Consider the following 25669-nt stretch of genomic DNA (forward strand, 5'->3'; position numbering starts at 1 on the left):
AAAAGCTCTGAAAATAACAATAATAAAGTCATTCACTTTTTACCCCAGATGCAGCTGTAATTTAAAAACTTGGATTTAACGTTGTGCACATGAAGTGGGGGTGGAATAACATTCGTTGATGCTGTCTTTCAATTCTACAATTATTTTAGAGCTCCTTGGATTATTTTCATCCCCCATTTCCTAAAGTTTTGATTACGGATTAATATACTGTATATAAATTATTTAATTTACAAGTGTCATGCTCGTGATTTATGACATCATTACTGATTTATTTATTCAGTAACTTTAATTTATTTGTGTATTCTACTTTTCATTATTTTTAGTTTGGCTTTGTGTGCCTAAATTGCAGAAGCTCAAAAAAAACAAAATAAGAATTTCTTTGAGTTAATTAATGTCACAATGTGTGTCAGCATGACTACAGCTCTCTTTCCTCAGCTATGACAGTGAGCTGAGAGGTCACACACATTTATTTGAAAGGAAATGTGACAGTATGCGCGTCTGCAGCAAGTTTAATTAAATTTAGAGGTCATGTGTGAACAAGACCTGTTATTGAAATGAAGTTGCTCAAGCAGCATGTCTGACTAACACATCCTTATTGGTGCAATGTGTAAAAAAAAAAAAAAAAATAGTATAAGGTGAAGGACTTTGAGACTATAAAAAATGTCTAGTGTAAAAGTACACTAGCAGCTCTAAGAGCTTTTCAGTGCAGTCAGGTTAAGAGACGTAGAGACACACACACACTCGCCATTCAGTAAACAAGCGCACACAGAACAGCAGAAACCCCTCAAACACATGGATATGCAGCTTTTGCACCCACTTTAATCTGATTCTGAACATATAAATAAATTATGAAGAGGCTTCTTCAGAGACCAGGAATTTTCCTGCTAATTTCGGCTGGCAAAACTGCATCTCTCCAAAAACATAAAATTAAAGGTGCACTATGTAGTATTATTACAGTAAAATTTATCCCAACACCACTAGGCCAGTGTTATATATTTTGTTCAGTTGATTACTTACAATATCCCAAACTATTTGTAAATTGTGTGAAAATAGCTATTTTAATCAAGGAGCCGGGATGTCTGAGGGAGTCACCTGTCAATTGCGTCATATCTGCGTTACCCTCAGTTTCCATTTTTATTCTGCAGAAGCGCTTTACTCTTAGCAGTGTGAACAAGTGTCACAGCAGCCACTGAGCGAACGAGTAACGTCATAACATAATTTTAAACACACATAAATGTATCTAATATGATAAACAGAGCTGCATTATGAAAATGGCGCCGGCGAATGTGTCCCGCCATACTAAAATTCCCGCGAGCCGTGTGTTGTGCAACAATCGCTCCAGCGGCCTTGCTCAGCTCCACAACACTCGGTCCTGCTCGGCTTCACACTACAGTAATGTTAATAATCACATCCATCAATATGTTTTCTGCCCGATTCTTTTCCACCGGCTGTGAGGTGAAGACCACATGTCCCAAGATTCTGCGCTCAAACTTGGCGTCATCAAACTATACGCTTTTGTTTTGAATAGGTGCCCTCAAGCGGATGGAAAAATGACATAGTGCAGCTTTAAGGGAAACATGTTGCTACTGCTAGAGAGAGGGAGCAGATCTAGGCAGGTGGTGCTGGGGAAGCAGAGGGCAAAAATAAGGATTTGTATCAAAAATGTATGAAATTGATTAGCTGTGGAAGTTCGATGGACAAACCCATTTAGATCATGAACAGAGTTTAATGGCTTAACTATTTATTTTCAACAGCCACACGATCCTTCAGAAATCATTATAATACACTAATCTGCTGCTCAAAAAACATTTCTTGTTATATCAATGTTGAAAATATGCATAATTTACTTTTTCTTTGTTCAAAAACGTGCAACAAAAAACTGAAATCTTTCGTAACATTATAAATTCCTTTACTGTCACTTCACTATTAATTTAATGTGTCCTTGCTAAATAAAAGTATTTATCTTTGAACAGTGGTGTTTATATAAATATACTTATATAAATATAAATCTATGAAAACATGAAATGCAGTTAAAGGTTATTGTAGGTTACAGGCTCCTTTAATCTCACAAGACACACCGCTAATCCTTAAGAATCAACCTGTTGCTTTAATCCCACCAAGTGGCTGTGAGTCCTGAGGACATTTGATCTCTTCCTGACTGACTGCTGTTTGCTCTCAGTAGTCTGTGACTGAAGCATTATGGCTCATTTCACATGGATAAAGAGCTAAAAATGTTTACATGGACTAAACATGTTCGTTGGACTAATGTGTTCCCTACATTTACTATGTGTTTGCTCTAGTTAGATTTAAAAGTTGTTGTTTTTTTGTAGAAAATAAAATCTGAAAATTATGATTTACTCATCCTCATGTAAACTCAAACGCACATGACATTCTTTCCTCTGTGGTGGAACACAAAATATATTTTGTAGAGCACTGGAGTCCAAACAACATTGGACCCCATTGGCTTTCATTTTATGTACAACACAAGGGTAAATCGTACAGACGCCACGTCCAAAATCGCAAACAGGGTGCAACTCGAAATGAGTAGGTAATACATTTGAAATTGTATACTATATAGTAGGGAAGTATCCAATTTCAGACATAGTGAGAATTTCCATTTTTAGGTGAACTATCCCTTTAAGAGTAGGGATTTTTGATGAACACTAACCCAACAGAAAACATTCTGAGATAAAGAATTGTTTACATAAATTTTGAGATGCAAGTTTTTTTGATGGGATTAAAAGTCAGTACCTACTGTATTTGTTATTCTTTTGGCCACGGGAAAGTCTGTAAAATGGGACAGTTTGTGTTTCAAGTGTATTTCGGGTGAAATGAATAGGCTTACCAGATGAAGGAAAAACAATCATGGTCACACACAGGGCTTCCTGTTCAGGCCGCATTGGCTGGTCCTGCTTTCACTGATACTACCTTATTATTGATCTATGGACTGACCAGCTGTTCCACTATTTTCTAGCACAAACACGCAAATGTAACTAATTGTATTACGGTTTCTTGACATCAGGACTTGCTATTTAGAGCACTGGAATGCAGTCTCTCGGGATAGAATGACTAAAGCCTTTGTGATTAACTCCACGACACGTTTTAATGGCTTGTGCCATTAGTAACTCTAGTCAATCTGTTTCAGGAACATTACAGGAAATACAGACAGGATTTGAAGGGATAGTTCATCCTAAAATGATATCATAATTCTGTTATCATTTACTCTCCCTCATGTTGTTCCAAACCTAAATGACAATACCAATGACAAAATCAAAAGTTTGGGGTCGGTAATATTGTTAAATGTTTTTTAAAGAAGTTCATAATGCTCATCCAGGCTGCATTTATTAGATCAAAAATAAGATAAAACCTCTAATATTGTGAAATATTATAACTTTTTGCTATCTAAGTACATTTTAGAAATTCTCTAATGGCAAAGCTGAACTTTCAGCAGCATTACTCTAGTTTTCAGTGTCACATGATCCTTCAGAAATCATTGGGTTTTCAACACCATGAGGGTGAGTAAATGATGACTCTTTTGGTTTGATGATTTAACTCCTGAAGTATTGAGAGCAGGTAAAGCTGCAGAATGAATCTGCAGTGGTGCTGTAAAATGTGTGCACAACAAATGGGCTTAACAAGAAAATAAGAAAAGCAACTCTGGCTCTGTGTCTGCATCCAGGTCGCTTCACTGCGGCTTTCAGGAAAACCCATTCAAGGATCCGTAATCAGAGCAAACAAGGTGGCAGAAAGAGTTCAGCATTGCTGAAACATCTAAAGAAACATGACCAGAAGATTCTAGATCATGCATAAATGATGTGGAAAAAACCCAACCCTGCAACCACCAATTTGAAGCGCTAGTCATGGTGTAAAAAAAAAAAAAAAAAAACAGTAGGGTAGATATTATGAAGTCAACAGGTGAGATATAGTGTTTCTTAAAGGGGTCATATCACATTTTTAAATAATCCCCCCCCAAGGGTCCACGTATAATGTAAAACAGTCATACTGCACTTTTCATGACCATTATAGACTATGCATACGCTGTTAAAAATATCTTCTAACTTACATTAAAAAACAGCGGAAATTCACTGTAAAACATACAGTGGACATATTTCTGGTATTACAGTGTGGCTATATTGGTGCCTATATATTTTATAACATATAAACATCTTGGTTACATATGTAACCCTCGTTCCCTGAAGGATGAAACGGAGACGTACGTCGGAACTAGACAGACGAATTGGAATTGGTCTCTGAGGTCAGATCCCAATTAGTCGGTCGACGTACGTCGAATGTGACCGACTGAAAGGGAACATATATTGAATTAAATGATGTAATATTAATACTCAATCTACTTGAAGTATCAACATCTGCTTGGCACCTTATACTGATAACCACCATAATAAAACAGGTGGCACAATACAGGCACATGATGAATCACTTCTTTTTACTCTTTTCAATTTATAATTTTACATACAGTATGGTGACAAAATTACATATTATACGATGTTAAACCATTTACACCGGTTACTTTCTTGTCCAATATATTTTTAACTCCTCCAACATCTTACATTGTGACAAATTCACAAAATAATCTATGCTGAACAATTGTATGCATTAGACTGAAATGCCCAGGGATTGTGTTTATAATAAATATTAACACATTTTTCATCATGGTCACAGTTGCTGTGGTTGCTAAGTTGAGTTGTTTTAGCAGCCTACCGGTAGTTTCATTAAATGATCTTGTTGGACGGGGGAGGACGTTTTGAGTTCCAGTGTTTTTCTAGTACGTTGACCTTTTTTGACCACTTTAATAAGGAGGAGGGCAAAGTTTGACTGATTAGCATGCTTGTTACAAATTCTGTTAGCAAAAACGGAAGATTTCAAAATTGCCTGCTTGAATGTGTCAATCACACAATTGGCATTGATAAGATTAGGAATGCTACCAGACAGCTTTCTTCAGGTTTTATAGACTTCTTTGGAAAGCACATGTGCAAGACCTTAATAGAGGGAACGTTAACGGAAAAGGCTGAGTGAGAGATACTCTGAGAGCGGTGAAGAAGTGGAGAACAGAGGCTTCAGTGTGCCCCGTTTCTCTCTCTCCAGAAAGCCAGCGCTCGAAGACGACGACTGCTAAAGAGAAACTGCGGCGGAGAGAAAGAAAGAACGAAAGAAATAAATGAGTGCGCTGGGCATTCCAGCGTGACCCTGGCAACCTTTCTACAACAGACTCCCTGTGAGTTATCCAAGAGCTGACGTTCTGCTCTCCCACACAGAGGGAAAAAAAGAAGCTTGCTGCCTTGCCTGGCATTTCTTACCCAGGAACTAGAGAAGAAGTGGCTATGGGTGCATTATAGACCAAGAAAGACGTAGCCTTTGACTCACAAACAAGACCAAACTCTGTAGCACTCGACTCAGTCAAAACAACATCAAAAGAATGCTGCTTCTATCTTGCTAAAGATACCGGACAGTGCTTCATCCACTTGTTTTGCTGCTCTGTAACAAAGAGAGCTCAGAGAGGGACACATTCCACACGGAAATCATCTGGGATAATTAGGAGGAAATTACAGCTGAAATAAGAGTCAAACCACTGAGTTTTGTTTCAGAGCTTATGAGACTAAAGCAAGCAACAACAAACACAAATGCCTTTAGTAAGCGCTACTAAGCGATTATATTACATTGTTGTATTAGGCTTGCTTACTTTGCAGAATTTTTACACTAGGAAAGACAGTGACGGCAAAGGTGTGACCTAGTGCTTAAAGAGGAAGAAGTGCTTAAAAAGTGCTGAGCTGGAACCTCGCTTTGAAATAAAACTTTGCTAAATAACTAGAGGTTTATTGTTTGCGTTTATGTGACTGTCATTTAGCCACTATTATAAATAAAATATTTACATTTTACATTATGTATTTATTGTTACAGTCTAATGATTATTTATTTACCTTGGCTTATCAATAGCCGGAAAAAAATATTTAAAATGGTTTCTGCTTCACGTTTGCTTTAGTCTTTGTGCAACTGGTCATAATAAAATGTGGCATTGTGTACCACAAATTTTGCGCTTATGATAAATTGCTTGTGATGCACCCAATTTGTAAGTTGCTTTGGATGAAGGCTATTAGCTTATTAGCTAAATGAAGGTAAATGTTAATACGTACAGTACTGGTTGTAAAAAACAATAATGCTTTATATCATTAAATCAGTACAAGTATAGTGATATGTCTTTGTAACAAACAGAGCTACAGAGAGACATTTTGCATGGTCCATTATTATAACTATTATGTAATCTGATACCGCTTTTGCAATACAACTATTAGTCATAGTCTTGCAATAAAGCTAGATATAAAGTACGGCTCATACCTAGATAATCTCTGCCAGTCTAAAAGGGAAGAGGTTTTTTAAAATGGCAAAGTGGATTCAGAATGCAGAGCTCTATCATAAAAAGATAAATTTAATGGCTCACAGTATGAGGGCCAGCAGATTAATGGCTTTGAGCAAGATATCAATTTAAAAGACATCTGACAAGACAGAGGCACCCTGTGACCTCCTTTTGTAGCCAGTCCATCTCTCCCCGGGAGCAAAAATAACTGACTACAGCCGCTGAGAAACACCAGAAAGAATCAATCAGACTAGAGAGAGAAAATCAATGGAGGAAATGACAGATTTTTTCCTGATTCGGCGCCATTGGTTTTGCTTTTAGATCTGTTACCAATGATTTTGTAGTTAAGTGCTGATCTCTTAATGTACATATGATTTACATTACTACTGCAGCCAGTGCTGGGCTGAGTATACTTTACAAATTGTAGTCTGTTACTGATTCGTAGTTAGTAACGTAATCTATTACATCACACATTTTGGGTAATATAATAGGACTACTCTCTGATTACTTTTAAGGTGTGTTCACACTTGGCATGTTTGATTCGATTAAAATTAACCAAAATGTTTGCAGCGGTTTTGGCCCGATTGTTTGGTGCCACCAGGGTTCGGATGGCAGCGTTCACACATGTTCAAATGAACCGCACTAACAGAGCAATCGCACCAGCGTTCGTAATCGAACCAAACATGACAAGTGTGAACGCACCCTTTGTGTGATTCACTGGAACAGGCTGTCATCCGAACACTGGCACGCTCCAAACAAGCGGAGCGAGACTGCTGAAAAGATGGGGTTCAGACTACTTCCAATGACCTGGCATTTTGTTTTTGTGTGAACACACAATTTACGGTCTTTAAGATAATGGGGTTTGTGAAAAAAATAATCATAAACATTTTAAATCAAATGTTTTTTCAATTTCACAAAACTAGAAGATATGCTTTATTACTTTAAAAAAATGTAAACATGAAAAAGAAGAATTAGAGATAATCAATAAATAATAAATGTAGTCTGATTACGAGCAATTTAAAACTTTAGATTCAGATTCATTTTTTAAAATTTGAATTACGTAATCCAGATTACATGTAATCAGTTACTACCCAGCACTAACTGCAGCATGAGACCGTAAAACCCTGATAAATATTGTCCTTACTCCTTCATTAAAGTACTAGAAATTGGCTTGAATCTACCAACATGCTGAAAATATAAAACCTCAATGACAGTTGTCTTTGTCACATCCAATTAAGTGCACATCTGGATATTGGCTAAGCTTTATACTTTAATTAAAGTCAGACTTTAATATTGGCCATCAAGTCGTATTTGCCCGACTGCTGTCAAACATATATAAGACGCAGCAGTTTAATTTGAATTTACACTGGAAGGCTTGTAAATAAGGGGTCTGGGTTTGGCTGGAGGCATTTAAACACATCAATAATCATTCATCTGAAATGCAAAAGAATTCCTTTTGAATACTATAATCCAATATGACAATGATATAAACAAGCTGTAGTAAACATGCTTTGAAACAGAACATTTCATAAACTCTCCTGCCTTTTTGATCCCATCTTCAGCTGCAAATATCAAATAATCATGTCATTCTCAAAATAGCAGACAAATCTGCATGGCACTTAAGAAAGACCCTTATTTTTTAACCTAAGAATTAATGCAAACGGTTTAAAATGCCAGATAAAAAGATTGAGGGAAAAAAAACATTAAAGAAAAAAGCTTCCAATGCAAAAATCAAGAATCCCCTTTGGTGTCCAGTCACCAAAAGCTACAAACAAGCTTTTGTTAATCCTCTCTCTTCTTAATTGAGAAAAACAAACAGAAAATGGTTGGAACGTGGAGAGTTTCTCATCGCCAGGCAATTAACAACTTTCATAAGGTCTTTACTCTATAATTGCATATATTTGAAAGCCTTTTGCCAACAGACAGAGGGTACATCCGTGACCTGACTGTGTGTATATAGCCTGCCACTGACTGAGGGGAAGGGAAGCGAGAACTGTTTAACAAAATGAGGCCATACATCAATCAATAACCTCACCTAACATCTAGCCAAAGGCCCTCTATAGGATTTAAACAGTCCCCTCCCTGTTTTTCAGTATATTATTCAGCTTGCCTAACAATGTCTCTGTCTTTCTCAATCAATGTACACGAGTGGATCGCAATATATCAGCGCTCTAATTGGAAGGTTGGAGGTTATTCTGGCACACTAACTGGTCCGTTTGGAAACCTCAAATGCTAAAACTCATGTATATGACATTTAATCACACTGAAACTATGCTGAAGCGAAGCCTGACCAATGTATAGCTAAACAAACAAATGCAATATTTTTCAGCCTTTTGATTATATTCAGTAATAATGTATTTGTACTGAAAACAGCGTTATTGTAACAAAAACAAAAACTATTTAAAGCATTTTGTTCGTTGAAATAAATAAATGTTAATGAGAACACAATGAGAAATGAAAACATAAAAAGGCTATTCTAAATATTAATAAAAATTGTAAATGTATATAAATAATACACAAAAACAACACTGACTGAAATGAGAAGTCAAAAACAGCATACATTTAGTTATAAAAAACAAGTTAAAAGATTTTTCAGCTATGTTTTTCACTAAATTAATTTTTATTTATATGCACCAAGATTTTTTATTTATATACACAGTAATATGCACCTAAAAATAACTTTAAGTGATGATTCAAATATTCACTGATGTTGAGTCAAATTATAAAACCAAAATATGTCTATGTGACATACTGTATAGCTCAGCCCTATTGATTCCCCAGCAGCTCTTGACATTATTCTTCAGATACCGCTGAATGATGCCTAATGGTCTGTAATACCATGCTAGATTAGTTTAGGCATATTTTGGCTCTGACAAAAGCAACTCTCTCTGTGCAGGAGGCAATAACAGATGCATCCATGGTTTTCAGTCTCTCATAAAAAAAAAAAAACATTTTAAAAAACTGCACTGCCCCTTTAAGGCAGCATTTCCTTTTTTCACCAGTTTCCTGCCGCAGCTTAATAATGGCCTAATTCAGCAACACAACACCACATAGCTGTATTATTTTTGTTGTGTTATTGCCAGAAATCAGCGCTACCTTAATCCAAAGAACAGCTCCATCACCACCTGTAGCGAGTAAGACTTTCTGGATTATGTGAAAGTGAAGAGAATAGTTGAAAATAGTTGCTCTGTGGTGGATCTTCTTCCTGAAATCTGATAAGTATACTTTGATGTAAGGTATGCAAACTTACACTTAAACTTGTATGACTTTCTTAAGAGAAAAAAAGCTATAGAAAACATGCTACAAAATTAGTTTATAGTGTATGTCTTAAAGAGGAATTAAGTCATTTGTCTTTGCACTAGTACTAGTCAGAGACTAGCAAACTTGAATATCACTTCCTCTAGTCTCTCAAGCTATATATATATATATAAGTAAAACTTTCATTTTCTACACTGTTTTAGGATCTGATCGCATCTAAACCCAGAGTTTCTCACTCCTGAAATGAACTTCAGTACTGGTCTTAGATCACATCCAAAAGTCAACTTCTACCAGCAGCTCTGAGTCAACCACCAACCATCAAGGAAAATACAGATGGTACAATGAACAATGAATATTCATGCAAGCAAACATTTGCATTTAAGCAACAACAGACACAGGACACAGATGGGTTCAGAAAGATAACTTTTGAGTCTTTACTCCTTCCGTTCCCTTACAAACACAGATACAGTGGTCCAAAATTTGGACACCTTAAACACTTTATACACATAAACACGTGCAATAGCTAGCACAAAGACAGCACAAACATGCTATTCAATGCAAACGTTTAACAAAAAACAAACTGATAAGCTTTGAAAACTAAACGTATCGGAACACTATAGCAGTCAACATGTTCATAGTTAAGGTGATCATCCATAGCTGTGGTCAGACTGACTACATTCATCCACTAAAATTGATACTGGTCTGGAAGCAGTTAGTTAAAAGTAATGGCAAAGTTAGCATCACAATGTCTAGCGCTATTTAGGTGCTTCTCGATTGGATACTTACGTATCTAGGTATTATCTGTTGCAGGTATTCCCTAAATTTCTTTGACAGCATAACACGTTTTGTAAAATATTACACAAAATTTGCCTCTGAGATATTCGTATGCTGGTCCATCCTTAAAACTTCTTCTTAGATATATATTAAATATTGATCAGAATATTTGTACTTTCTGTGATTCCGAAATTGACACTACATTTTGATTTATTCATTTTCTAAAAATGTATAATAATGGAAGATGTAGGCTACACATTAAATTTCTACTGAAAAATATTTCCATTTTGGGGAAATTCTATATTCATAAATGTAAGTGCCTTAAAACAAAGCAATTTTGTTCTGTTTTCAAAAAAAAAAAATGAATTTACTGTAAATCTTTAAGAATGTTAAAATTGAAAAAAGTGAAAGAAGACTACTTTTATTGAAGAAATGAACTATTAGAAGACCCGGATGTATAATTGCTTTCTTGTTTTCACCCCCTCCATTTCCGTCTCCTCTATATAGAGTTGACCTAAATTTTATGTGATTTTATATTTATATTTTTATTTATATTGCCTTATTGTAATTGTTTTTTTGTAATAAAAAATCTCTAATGTTGGATAATGGTCACATTACATGCAGGTAAACAAATAAAGTATTAATCTTTTTTTTAGTATAGGTCAATTTTTTATTAGATTTTGAATTAGATTTTATTAGAATTTGATATTTATTTGTATGATTTCATTAATTATTAGCTTTCTGTTAACTTTAAAACTTTCTGCAGTTCCCTCATGAATCCTAGTTTGGTAAATGAAAAGTGCTTTTTGTATAAAAGTAATTTATACACAAAAAACACACTAACATCTACAGAACTTTTGACCCTTTTAGTTCATTTAACTGCCTACTGTTGTTATATTAAAACACACTTACACTCCTCCATTGCTACAATGACAAAAGAGCTGTTAGAGAGAAAAAAGGGTAAGAAAAAAGAGAAAGATGATGAAAAAAGGATATGATAATGATAAAGAATGAAAAGGATGATAAAGAATGATTGATTCTGTAGGGTAAACAAGGCAAGCACAGGTGTGCAAAGGTCCAAATAGATTAAAAAAAGCTATATATTTCAAGCATCTCATTTGCTACTGAAGTTAACATTGTTATTCTGATTTAAAGTGTGCTATGTCTACACTAGGAGCAATAAGGGACAATGACAGCCACAGTTTTGTAACACAGCAAACCCCCCGGTATCAAATCCCCTTGACGTCAGTAAGATTACAAAGTGTTCACTTTAGATACAGCATGCCTTTGGTGTGCTTTTACTGAGACTTGGCAATTCCCATGCTGTGAATCTAGCACCTGCAGAGCAAAGTACCGTACCGTTTTGGTAGCGGTTATGTGTTTTAAAGCACTAAACACAACTTATCCCTTTGTTGTGCGCATGAACAGTTTGAAGCGATGGCGCTCTGATAGTGATGGTCATCATGTGAATGTGCCATTGTCTCAAGAAAACAGAATTCACATGAGAAAGGCGCCAAAACACAGAGGAACACGACCATGTGACTCTCATGCAAAGGACACTGCACAGCACCTGACAAACTATGCACTCTGTTAGTGCCAACTGAAAACAGCCAGTGAGAGAGAGAGAGAGAGAGAGAGAGAGAGAGAGAGAGAGAGAGAGAGAGAGAGAGAGAGAGAGAGAGAGAGAGAGAGAGAGAGAGAGAGAGAGCAAACCAGCAGAAGTTGGCCGTCAGCAGCTGGAGAGGGCTAGTGGCATGCGTGTGCTATATCAAAGTGCTGACGGTGCCCGGAGGTGACTCTGCAAGCAGTCTTCATAGAGAAGTCTGAACATTTGAGAAAACAAAGGCATCTTCTACATGAGCGTCACGCCAATAACAAACACACTTTTAGGCGTAATTTCTTCAAAGGCTGGCTTCTAATTTTCATACTCCTGCAGCCATCAGAACCCTGCCAATCCATATTTGTATTTAAAATATTGGCTACAAGCTATCATAATTTATTCTAGAAAGCCTAAGATTGAAACCGTGCCCACAGCTTTTAAGGCGACGTACGCTGTCACACCAGTGCATTCAATTTATTATACAATGCGTTGTTTCTTTCAGTCCTTGCTTTCACACATTTAAGCCACTTACCTTGATAGGGTTTGTACTGAAACAAATCTTCCTGCTGGGGGGTGCTTCCTCTTCTACAGGCAACCCAGGGATTTCTGAACAGCTGGATTCTGGTTCGTAAGCATCATCGTCCTCAGCCTCCTCATCTTCATCCAGCTGACTACCACCAGAATCTTCCCCGATCCCGCTGTACGCGCTGATGTCCACCAGATCTGCTTCTGAGATATCCTCTCTGTGGGATTCCTCCTCAGCACAGGCCTGTCCAATTTCCTCTCTTTGTTCTGAGGGCTCATGGCTGCTGGTGGCCTCCCCGTTTTCCAGAGAGGCGTGGACATCCGCCTGTACCAGTCTGCTCCCTGCGTCCGGTGCACTTGGTGCTGCATGCTCCCCTGGTTTGCAATCATTGCTTGATGCATTCTGGATCTCCTCTGATCTGGACGTATCGAAAACTGTGCCAGCACTGCTGGAAGTCACATCTTCAGATAGTTTGCTATTGGGTCCGTCAGGTTGGATGCTTGATCTACTCTTTTGACTTCCAGGTTTAGCTTCTTGGTCTTTGCGCTGAGCACCCTCCTCTTGATTTTCTGTTGAAGGGAACGCTTGTGCCTTTCTGGTGGTGACACTGGAGTTGATTTCTTCCACCTTGGCAGGGGTAGAGTCTACTCCTTGAGAAGGCAGTGGGGATGTTGAGGAAGGTCGGTGAAGGTTGTTACGCTGGTCAGCTCTTTCAAATACTGCGCTCAGCTGGCTAACCGTAGGTGACACTGCATCTGCGGGACAGTCCCCTGCATCCAGCCTGTCCAATGACTCAGTGCTGCCATTGAAGCGAACTACCACGTCCAGGCGGCTGTCTTGAAACCCTGACGCCCGCTCTTTCTTTAACAGGATTCGATTAGTTGCTGCCTGCTTCTCTTGCATGTGACGCTGTTCAAATATCTTCCGTGTCTCCTGCAGCTTGGAGAAGCCTGTGCTTGCTCCACGGGATCCGCTACCATCAGTCTTTCCATCGAACCGGCTAACCCGCTCTGACACAGTCCCACCGAGTTTGAGCAGTGCACTGTGATCCACATTCTCATTCAGACTGCTTGCTCTGGGCAGGGACAGTCGGATCGCCTGGTCTGGGGCTTTGGCCTTGGACGGATCCTCTTCATCCCCGGGAGAACCCATCTGCATGAACATGTTCTTGATGCGGTGCACATTGGAGCCGTACCTGCGGCCCCGGCCCTGTGGTCGAGGTTTCCCATCCTCCCCATTAGCAGCACTGGAATCTTTTACAGGCTTGAGAGATTGAATTCCGGCCTCATAGGCATTCCTGTGCGGCGATGCACTTCTTGCTACAAGCGTGGTGCTAGTGCTGCCGCTGGCTGCAGATGTGGGTTCAGTCTTCATCATGGTTAATCAAACAGCAGTAAAGACAAGCAGAAACAGCATAGCCCTCTGCTTCTCCTCTTTATTGAATGAATAAGAAGGGGCAGCATTCAGGATCGGTCCATATTATCAGCCGCAAAACAGAGAAAGGAGAAAGTATGAATAAGACAAAAATAAATGACTTTATCAGAAATATAAACATATAGGGTGGTCCTTTAGACACTTAACCCATACTTATACATGTATGAACCTCACTGTATATACAAAATTATGGGATGAATTGCTCTGTAAGGAAAAAAATATTTTTTGTCATTTGTAAGTCTCTTTGGATAAAAGCATCTGCTAGATAAGAAAATGTTAAATGTAAAATATTAAACCAGTGACATCTGCAGACAAATTATGCTAGGCCATTCCTCAAAATTCCAGTTCATACATAAAGTTCAGATAAAGTAAAAAAAGAAAATTGGTTTAATTTTGTGCATTTAATTGAATGGCATTCATTCATTTTTAAATGTAGTTAAACTGACTAACACTTTTGACCACTGCTCAGTCCAAATGCCTCCATGTTTAGATTTAATTGATGGCATTCATTCATTTTTAAATGTAGTTAAAGTGACTAAACACTTTTGACAACTGCTCAGTCCAAATGCCTCCATGTTTAGTAACAGTGTGTTTTTGAGCTTTCCTTGACATCTCTACCATGGCCACAAACAGATGCCAGGGTCATAAAGCCAGAACACACGTTCTCATTCAGACACCTCTTAGTTGAGAATTAACTTAAATTCTCATAATCAGGAGAAAATGAAGATATAAGATTAATTTTTATACAAATACAAGAAAGAAAAAAGGTAATAAATAAATACAGGCTCATTACATTAAAATTTGTCACAATATCAAAGACGGTAAAGGAAATTGTTTAAGCGTTGGTGCGAAACACTTCCGTAATGTCTTTTATTTCTTTGAGAAGTACTTTAAAGTATAGCCTACATATCACATAAAGACACTTTCAACACTTTTCATAAACATAAACTATTCTTTTTGGCAGAAAAAAAAGTATTAAATAAGACTGGCTGCAGCTGTGCTTTGGGACATGGTGGCTTGTTTTTAGATGGCCTACGATAGTACTTAGATGACAGACCATCTTAATCCAGCAACAACCCATCTGTTTTTTAGAGAAATAAAAATTCAGCTTAAACAAGAAAATGATCAACTAGAAGCCAGCTACCATGTTACAAAACGCAGCTCCAACAGGGTTGGATCTATAGACGTCAAATAGATCTTTCTGTCAGATAAAGGAAGTCAGATTGTCAACGAAACCGTAAACACAGGCACAAGAACATGGGACACTTTATATATATATATAGTTTCCAAATCCTTGGGAAATACCATGCATACTGGCATGGACAGACAGGCTTTGTTGTGATCCCATGCTGCTGCTGCTGATGCCAGTAGATTACTTATCTTGGCAGCATGAATCAACCAGCCTTTAGGCGCCGAAACATCGGCTGTCGTTTTAATTTCGCTCAGATCTAGATATCCCTAGTGTGCAAGACAACCCACATCGCTGATTAAAATCGTAAACGGTAAAATATATATATATTCTACGCCGCTGATTGTGGTAAAGGAGTGTCAGGAGATTGAAGCTGCAGCCTGTCAAAACATCACATTAGGACCCAGCGGGAGCGAGCGAGAGAGCGGGCCGCGCTCTCTTTCTGCAATGATGCCTCGACTTCCTGCATCCTCTACCGTACAAATAACGGTTCTACCGTTAGAATCAAAGAAAATGAGGAAGCGAGCGACATACAACGTGTCGCGCTCTACTCAAATAACTGAACGTACCTTGTTTCTCGTGTTCATCGAAGACTCCGTCCTTTAATCAACGCAAAGTCCATTGGTTCGCAAATCCATTGTGTCCACGAGCCGTTTTCGTCCTCTTGATTTCCCCCCACGAGTGTGTGACGCGCCTGCCCCCCTCCCCTCTCTCTCTCTCTCTCTCTCTCTCTCTCTCTCTCTCTCTCTCTCTCTCTCTCTCTCTCTCTCTCTCTCTCTCTGCGTGTGCCCTTCTCTAATCGTCACCGCTAGTAGCCTACACAACAGCATCGCAGGTTATTTTAACATTTTAAGGACAATACAATATGGTAGCTTAGCTGCATACACCGATAACGTACTCGGTTACTTTCGTAACCTCGGTTCCCTGAGAGAGAGGAACGAGTATTACGTATGGGAAAAACTCCTTTTCTCGAGAATGTGAAGCAAAACTTTTAATAAAGGTATCTATGTAAAGCGCAGTGAGCTGCACGGCCATAGCCCAGCGCGAGGAGCGCTCTGATTGGCCGGGCTGCGGCAACTGCAGGAACCTATGGTGAGGCGGCTGAGAGGAACGAACCAATGGGGGGCGTTCCAGAAGCCCGCCGAAAAAGGTGCTTATATTTGCATACAGGAGGCTATATAAGACCCTAATTCGCCATAGGTGTCAGGTTTTAAGATCGACTGAAGCGATACCTGAGAAGCATAAACACGGCACGGAACGTAATACTCGTTCCTCTCTCTCAGGGAACCGAGGTTACGAAAGTAACCGAGTACGTTCCCTTTCGAGAGAGGTTCCTCGTATTACGTATGGGAACACAATGTAAAGCGCCGTGTGTGCTGACTGACCCAGTATACCCAAAGCACATGTTATAAACCCCCGAGACACCGACAGAGGCGGCTTATAAGGGGAATGAAGAACCGGAAGAGTCGGTTCGTTTGAACAGCTGATCGGACATAGTCGGATCTTATGATGAATGAATAGTGCTTAAGGATTAATGTGTACAGGCCAAAATGTAAGGCAATCTGTTTGCCAGGGTCAAGATAGAGCCTAGATGGAGAGAAGCCCTGCTTGTAGAGCTGGAACCTCCAACTTGTAGAATCTGATAAAAGTGGACGGAGAGGCCCAGCCTGCCGCCGCACAGATATCTTCCAAAGAAATGTCACACGACCAAGCCCAAGATGAGGCCATGCCTCTAGAGGAGTGGGCTTAAATGCCTGTAGGACAGGTTAGGTCCTGGACCTATATGCTAGTGGGACTGCATCCACTATCCAGTGTGAGAGACTGTTTCATGACAGCACAAACTTTAGTGCGGCCACCGAAGCAATGAAGAGCTGATCCGACTGCCTGAAGGGGGCGGAGCGCTCTAGATACAATCTCAATGCTCTGACTGAGCAGAATATGTTTGCGTCTTATTCTCTCTGAGACGCGGGTTAAGCAGTGCAAAGAGCTGCATACTGAAGGGGTTGATAGCACTTTCAGCATAAAACCATGCCTCGGTTTGAGCACAACCTTGAAGTTGCTGGACCCAAACTCAAGACAGGAAGGGCTCACGGAGAGTGCAGGTAAGCCACCCACTCGGTTAACCGAGGCCACAGCCAGCAGAAAAACGGTTTTGAGTGATATGTGCTTCAAGCTCGTGTTCTGAAGTGGTTAGGAGGGGGAACCCTTCACGGCCTCCAAAACCATGGCGAGGTCCCAAATAGGGACCGAGGTAGGGGCAAGGCGGGCTGAATCTCCTGGCCCCTTTAAGAAAACACACAATAAGATCACTTTTCCCTAGTGAATGTGCCGCGATAGGAGCGTGGCTAGCTGCTATGGCGGAGACACACACCCCGAGTATGGAGGGGGGACGACCCGCATCCATTAGCTCTTGGAGAAAGCGAGCGGTTCCGCCAGTTCGCATGAGTGTGCGTCGATGTTTCGCGTAGCACATTGGTTAGAAAACCACTGACCACTTCAAGCAGAGCTGCCAGATAGCAGGGGCTCTAGCTTCCGAAATAGTGTTCATAACTTGTCAGAGAGGTTCCCGGATACCGTTGATGGGCCATACGTGGAGGGCCCACAGCTCGGGATTGGGATGCCAGACCTTCCCTTTCATTGGCAGAATAGGCATGGGGCTGTGTCTGACAGCTGAAACAGTATGGAGAACCATGTGCGGTTCTTCCAAAGTGGGGCTATTAAAAAGCACAGGCTGCAGCTGGATCGCGATCGGAGGGAACATATAGAGGGAGTCTGGGCCAACATGGGCCAGGGCATCCCTGCGTTTGCAGAAAAAATATTGGGCAGCGTGTGCTGTGCAAGCTGAATTGTTTGCGGGTAAAGGGACCATCCCCCTGGGGACATGGGTCCTCTGGATAACATGTCCGGACCCTGATTCAGAATACCTGGCACGTAAGCCGCCCTTAGGGAGCTCAGATTGTGCTCTGCCCATAAAAGGAGATGCTTAGCCATGCAGTGAACAGAGTCTGATCTCGGCTGCCCTAGCGATTTTATGTACATTATCAAGACGTGGTGGTTCTTATGCCGTAAGTCTTGAGTCTATGACAATGACTGTACTGATAAGCCTGCCCCTCGAAGGCGAATCTCAAGAATGGCCTGTAGTGGGGGTGGGGGGTTATCGTAACGTGAAGTATGCGTTTTTCAGATCTATTGAGAAAACCCAATCCCCGGGGCGAATGTGCGCGAGGATTTGTTTCACCGTCAGCACCTTGAAACGAGCGTGTCATAAGTGCTTTGTTCAGATGCCTGGAAAATGGGCCTGAGACCGCCACCCATTTTCGGCATGAGGAATTAGCGACAGTAAAAACCTGACTCGCTAGCGTCGGGTGTACTGTTTTCGCCGCTCTCTCCTTTAACAGTCTCAATGCCTCAGCGAGAAGCACGTGACTGACACTGCTTCTTACAGAGGGCTCGACCACGGCTTGAATCGCGGGGTCTGCGAGCAAAACTGTAGCGAGAACCTCGTTTTATATGTTCAACACCCAATATTATATACCAGGAATGGCCTGCCAGGCCTGGGCTCGTAAAGCCAGGGGTTGAATTAGATTCGGGGGCTGGCCGCTTAGTAATAGGGGCCTGTTAGCCGGGTTGCTTGTGCTGTAACACTGCTTTTAACACTGTGGGGATAGTGTTAGTTTTGGCGGTGCAGGCTTTGCAGTGGGCGCACGCCTCACATTTATATTGTGTGTGCGAGAGTGAACTTTGTGAAAAGTGCTTGGGTGCAGGAGTGCAGACTGTAAAGTGGGCACATTTCCTACATAGAAAGCTCTTTTGTGTGTAGTGTAAACAATGTGCAGTGGCGCACAACCTACGTAGAATACCCACGGTGCAAACCAGTGAGCAAATCCACAGGGGTAAACGCACACAGCATTAGTGTGCAGACGAGCGTGTTTAACACAGGCTAGTTGACTGCAATATTTCATCTCCAGTCACTAACTTAAGGGAACTGGGAGAATGTAAGGAAGTGCGGGTGGTATGTGAGCCATTCCACAATGCCGTTATGCTCTAGTCTAGACTGAAAGCGCGCATGCAGACAAGCGTGTTTGACCACAGGCTAGTTGACTGCAATAAGGCTAGTTGACTTTATATGGTGTAATCCGGCCGCGGCGGGATTTATTTGTGATTTTGTGAGGCTGAATTAACAGTGCTTATGTAGGGGTGCACACTGTGTAGTGGACACTTTGTCTACAGTGTAAAAACCTTTCCAGCCGCCTGAATAAAGGGGACTGGAAGTGATAGAGTGAAAAAAGGGCTTAGCTTGGCAGCCATTTTCCGACGCCCTTATGCTCTGACAGTGAGCGCGTGCTATGACGTAAGCCGCGCTCTAGTCAGCAACGCGCTGTGGAAGGGGCGCGCGCTATCATGACAAGGCAGCCATTACAACTTCCTTGGCAGTAAGCGCGCGCTGCAGCGACATTGTTCTTGACATACCCAACAGCCCGAGCTCGCTCGTCTAACTTACTCTAGTATTCTCTGTCCGCAGCGCTTCAGCACGGCGGCGGTAGAATGAGCACGGCGAGAGCTTCGGCTCGAGTTAGTTTATTCACTCTAGTATTCTCTGTCCGCGGCGATAGAGCGACAGGACGAGAGAATTGGAAGCGTGAGGTAAAACTCTGTCCGCGGCGCTTCTAGCACGGCGAGAGCTTCGGCTCGAGTTTGTTTATTCACTCTAGTATTCTCTGTCCGCGGCGATAGAGCGACAGGACGAGAGAATTGGAAGCGTGAGGTAAAACTCTGTCCGCGGCGCTTCTAGCACGGCGAGAGCTTCGGCTCGAGTTTGTTTATTCACTCTAGTATTCTCTGTCCGCGGCGATAGCGCGACAGGACGAGAGAATTGGAAGCGTGAGGTAAAACTCTGTCCGCGGCGCTTCTAGCACGGCGAGAGCTTCGGCTCGAGTTTGTTTATTCACTCTATTATTCTCTGTCCGCGGCGATAGAGCGACAGGACGAGAGAATTGGAAGCGTGAGGTAAAACTCTGTCCGCGGCGCTTCTAGCACGGCGAGAGCTTCGGCTCGAGTTTGTTTATTCACTCTAGTATTCTCTGTCCGCGGCGATAGAGCGACAGGACGAGAGAATTGGAAGCGTGAGGTAAAACTCTGTCCGCGGCGCTTCTAGCACGGCGAGAGCTTCGGCTCGAGTTTGTTTATTCACTCTATTATTCTCTGTCCGCGGCGATAGAGCGACAGGACGAGAGAATTGGAAGCGTGAGGTAAAACTCTGTCCGCGGCGCTTCTAGGACGGCGAGAGCTTCGGCTCGAGTTTGTTTATTCACTCTATTATTCTCTGTCCGCGGCGATAGAGCGACAGGACGAGAGAATTGGAAGCGTGAGGTAAAACTCTGTTCGCGGCGCTTCTAGCACGGCGAGAGCTTCGGCTCGAGTTTGTTTATTCACTCTAGTATTCTCTGTCCGCGGCGATAGAGCGACAGGACGAGAGAATTGGAAGCGTGAGGTAAAACTCTGTCCGCGGCGCTTCTAGCACGGCGAGAGCTTCGGCTCGAGTTTGTTTATTCACTCTAGTATTCTCTGTCCGCGGCGATAGAGCGACAGGACGAGAGAATTGGAAGCGTGAGGTAAAACTCTGTCCGAGGAAAAACTCCGTCTGTCCGCGGCGCCTCCTCAGCGCGACGGTATAGTGACGAGAGCTTCGGCTCGAGTTCGCCTATTCACTCTAGTATTCTCTGTCCGCGGCTGTAGCGCGACGGAATGAGAGAAGAGTGGGAACAACTCTGTGGCAGCGGCGGAAGAAGAGCCGCGGCGGCGGCAGAGTGAAGAGAGCTTCGGCTTGAGTGTGCTCATGTCCTCTAACATTCTCTCTTTCCGCGGCGCTATTCAGCGCGACGGGACGAGAGCAGAGGGAGAGTGAGAAGAGCTCCGTCTTTCCGCGGCGCTTAACGACGCGGCGGAACGAGAGAGTCCTCGAGTAGAACAAGCCTGTAAGCTCTAGAAGTGGCGTTGCAGCGGCAACACAAACACATATAACACTCAACATAGACACAGTTTAAAGGATATATAACGCCGGATGGCGTAGCTGGAACGGCAGAGAAGGCGGAGAGGGAGTCCGTCGTCCTCAGCTGCAGGTTCCGCTGGTGCCTTTTCAACGGCGGTGCTTCTTCCGGAGACCAGCGAAGGTATCGCTGAAGGAGATAAAATCTGACACCTATGGCGAATTAGGGTCTTATATAGCCTCCTGTATGCAAATATAAGCACCTTTTTCGGCGGGCTTCTGGAACGCCCCCCATTGGTTCGTTCCTCTCAGCCGCCTCACCATAGGTTCCTGCAGTTGCCGCAGCCCGGCCAATCAGAGCGCTCCTCGCGCTGGGCTATGGCCGTGCAGCTCACTGCGCTTTACATAGATACCTTTATTAAAAGTTTTGCTTCACATTCTCGAGAAAAGGAGTTTTTCCCATACGTAATACGAGGAACCTCTCTCGAAAGGGAACTTGACAATAACTGCCATTGCACAACACTAGCATAGACTCTACAGTAGGCTAGCTACAGGCGCAAATGTTTTATAATCCATGTGTAAATTAATTCACGTTTTAAGACGGAAGAGATAGAATTTACTCGGCCCCTTTGTTTTTTGTTTTGTTTTTTTGTCCCATTTTTCTACATTTAGTCTTTTTTTTCTTCCATAATAATTTGTAGCTGACTCTTAATATGTAGTGTATATATATTTTTTAATGAATTTATTTATTTTCATTGTCCCCTTCCTTTATTTTCTTTTTCATTTATTATCATTCTTTAATTCAACTTATTTATTTTCTATTTCAGGACTATAAATGCTTTTTTTTTTCTTACAGTTTTTCCCACTTACCAGTATGTCATGTAAAATGTAAAATGTCGCTTATGTGCATTTCTCAGATCTGAACTGAAATTCTCAAAATTGTTAAACCTTACAAAACTGATAAAGTTCAGTTATCTGCTGCTCCTATGTTATCAATTACTAATGTCATGTTGATCAAACTATGTTCCCATATAAACCTCATACCCCTCAAAACAGGCATTGGTTCCTTGCGTAAGTCATTAGATAACAGACAGACAGAAAGACAGACGGACAGATAGATACATAGATAGATAGATAGATAGATAGATAGATAGATAGATAGATAGATAGATAGATAGATAGATAGATAGATAGATAGATAGATAGATAGATAGATAGATAGATAGATAAATAGATAGATAGATAGATAGATAGATAGATAGATAGATAGATAGATAGATAGATAGATAGATAGATAGATAGATAGATAGAATTTTTACTATATTTATCCTTTGAATCTCTCGATCAAACCACTGCAATGCGTGAAGGCATACAAGAAAGACACACTAACCCACTTGAGTGGCATTTGGGCCTCTTTCTGCAGGAAAATGCTGGTGTGAAGAGGGCGACATCGTGTGGTGGGTTTTAGAAGTTCAGAATATCCCTAACCATTGTACAGACTGTAGCCAGGACACCGGTATGGAATCCCACACCCTGGGGAGTCTTTGTTACACTTTCAATCTGTGATTGTGGAAACCGTGTCTGTGGGCACTGAATATGGACTGAAGATGAAGTGGGACAGCCTTTTCAGTGCCACTTGCATGCTGCTGCAAAGAATTTTGAATTAAGGGATAAAGAAGATTTTTTTACTCAGCCTATGATGCTACACAGTACAGGCACAAAAGACAGACAGATCATCTGTGACAATCTCGTTTGTAGTCTAGGAATCATGTAGCCTACAGGAGCTATGAGCTGGTCAACAGATACCCACATTATTCGACTACAATATGACTTGCTGATATATTACTTAGGCTACTTGATATACTGGATAGCAAATGTTACAAGGAAAGGGGGGCGTTAATTTAAAGCTACACTGAGAAGTTAATTTAAACAGTGTGACTCTCTCATTATGTTCCTGGTGACAGCAGAGCAGCAGCATGAGCAGATGATTGAGACTTCCTCAGGGATTCAGAACAGCTGAAGGCTGCAGTTCCAGGCTCTTTGCTAACATCTGGGTGGTTGCCTCAGCAACACCTCCACTGCATATTGTCTGCCACGGTGACCCATATTTCCTCTGATACTAATCTCTCTACTCACATAACACACACAGACTCCCCCTGCACTGGGCTTTTATGCATGAGTGTGCTCAGTGAAATTGGATCACACTAGCTATTGTTTGTTTGACATTGATCAGACTCAAACGGATCACAGGGTGCCGTGCCGCCTCTAGATACTGAACTACTCCACACGCATCATTGCGCAGTTCATTATTATCCTGTATAGGTGGGTAAATAGTCCAAGATATGGTGACGAGAAAGGTAGCGTGCAAGTGTCAAGTGTGCGTAAATCACACAAAGCGTAATGTTAGATTCCCCTTTTACTATTAAATATTTTTGGTTTTCACTTTTTCCAGTTTGGTAGCTATTGTTATTATAAATAGTGCTTAATTTTCCAGAAAGTAATCAAAATCAGTAAATACCCCAAACAATATGCTACATAATTTCCTGCCCTATCGACTAGTCTAATATATTTGGTTATACAGAAATTGAGTGTCAAAACGTCAAAAATAGTCAAGTTTACCCTAGATATAGTTGCATTGATTTGAAACAGAATGCAGGTTTCTATGGTCATGCAAGTTTTGTTTACGTGGCCCACAAGAAAAATATGTTGTTCCCTCAACATATCTGGAGGTCTACATAATAAGGATGTCGTTACCTCAACAAAATGATCTCGTTTTCATGGATTAAGGGCGGTGTCCGAAAAATGTAAAATGCTGCCTTTAAGGTGACCAGATTTCTAAAATGGAATCCTATTTGAGTTGTCACAAAAATCTCATTTGTTGTTATCTATTCATTAAAAAACAGGAATTCCTGTTTTTTAATGAATAGATAGCAACAAATGAGATTTTTCACAATGCATTTTTTAAACAAAAGTTTTAGCTTTTTAATTGTTGTGGGTTTTGTATTAGGGGTAAGGAGTTAGAGATTACTAACATTAATAATTATTCTCATTTAGTTTGATTGTTAGGATTTTTGGTCTGGTATAAAATAGCAAGCAGTTAAAAACATTATAACAAAATTATATCTTTACAAATACGCATGACATATATATATATATATATATATATATATATATATATATATATATATATATATATATATATATATATATATATGATAAATAAAATACAACATACATTGAACATATAATTGTATTTAATATTTGCTAATGTAATTATTGCAAGTCTAATTATTGTTTTAGTTTTAGTTTTGTTTTTGAGTTTACCTTCACGTGCATAGTTAAAGGGGGGGGGGGGGGGGTGAAATGCTGTTTCATGCATACTGAGCTTTTTACACTGTTAAAGACTTGGATTCCCATCCTAAACATAGACTAAGTTTCAAAAACTAATGTGTGTGGAAATTACTGCGTTGATATGTGACTGGAACTTTTTGTGACGTTTAAAATTGTGCAAAACAGTCATGCACCTTGTTGAGGCCATGTTATAAAGCACATATAAACAGTATTACTTTAGTTTAACATCAGTGTTCAGTATGTTACTACCTTGAAATCAATAACGATGTTTCTTCTGATGTTTGACGAATGACGCTCTGCTGTCTGCTCTGCTGCACCACGTTCTTCGCGCGACCAAGTAGAGTCACCTCAGCTTAGCTCGCAGCGCCATCTGATGGTGAAAATAGCAAGGTAAGCATAAAGGCACTAATCTAATGTTAGCTTCACTTCCTTCCTGTCTCTCTTGATGAAAGGCAGGATATATGTATCCTTAGCTGCCTTTGATATCCCACAATCATATGCGTTCCATAACAGTTGCGGTCGGTGGTCAGTTTGTGTGTAAGAGTACGTTTTTGACCAACGCTTGCCACTTTTGATATAATTTCTAGCTAAAAATTACTATTGTAGTAATGAAATACTTGCTTAATTATCGCCAAAGCACTCTCTGTTTACTTTTTTAACCATAATGCTGCCACAGAAGCCAGTCTGAAATCAGTTTTGTTAGGGACCATCGTACACAAATGCTGGCTCCAAAGTCAAAGCCTGATGATAAGACAGCGAGACAACAAGTCACTGCCTAAGTTTTATAGACACAGGCATTTGTTGTGGCCACGATCCGATAATGTTCCCTTCTTACTGAAGAAATAGCATTATGAAGAAAAGGCAAAAAACACAAATATCAGTCCAGTTCAACTACAACAACAACAAACAATCCAAACACAAACCAAGACACAATTCACCTAGTTGGATGATGCAAATTGGTGGTGGTTGAGGAGATTTCCCCCTTCTATATGTAAAGCGCTTTGACTGTCTAGAAAAGCGCTATATAAATGTAACAAACGAACGAAGATAGCCCAGATGGCCAAGAACAAGGTGTAAATGCCATTCAAAAGATAAGTATAGCCAAATAAGTCTTTGGAGAGAGAACTAACTCCTGGTCCATATTCTGGGCCTTAAATCGCCAGCTTACATCAAATGTGTTT

At 40.7% G+C, this 25669-nt stretch overlaps 1 protein-coding gene across 1 annotated transcript in view; it reads right to left on the minus strand.

The window, feature by feature from the left end:
- ppp1r9ba (protein phosphatase 1, regulatory subunit 9Ba) overlaps window positions 1-15856 on the minus strand; it is a 47088-nt gene extending 31232 nt beyond the window's left edge. Inside the window, exons 1-2 of the mRNA XM_067412459.1 lie at window positions 15721-15856; window positions 12535-13961 (exon numbers count right to left, since the gene is read on the minus strand). Coding sequence (XP_067268560.1) covers window positions 12535-13905 — 1371 coding nt within the window. The 5' untranslated portion in view covers window positions 13906-13961; window positions 15721-15856. The remainder of the gene's footprint in view (window positions 1-12534; window positions 13962-15720) is intronic.
- Between the last annotated feature and the right edge of the window lie 9813 nt (window positions 15857-25669).

This window comes from Pseudorasbora parva, chromosome 2 (genome assembly GCF_024679245.1).
Source record: "Pseudorasbora parva isolate DD20220531a chromosome 2, ASM2467924v1, whole genome shotgun sequence".
Classification (NCBI taxonomy): Eukaryota; Metazoa; Chordata; class Actinopteri; order Cypriniformes; family Gobionidae; genus Pseudorasbora; species Pseudorasbora parva.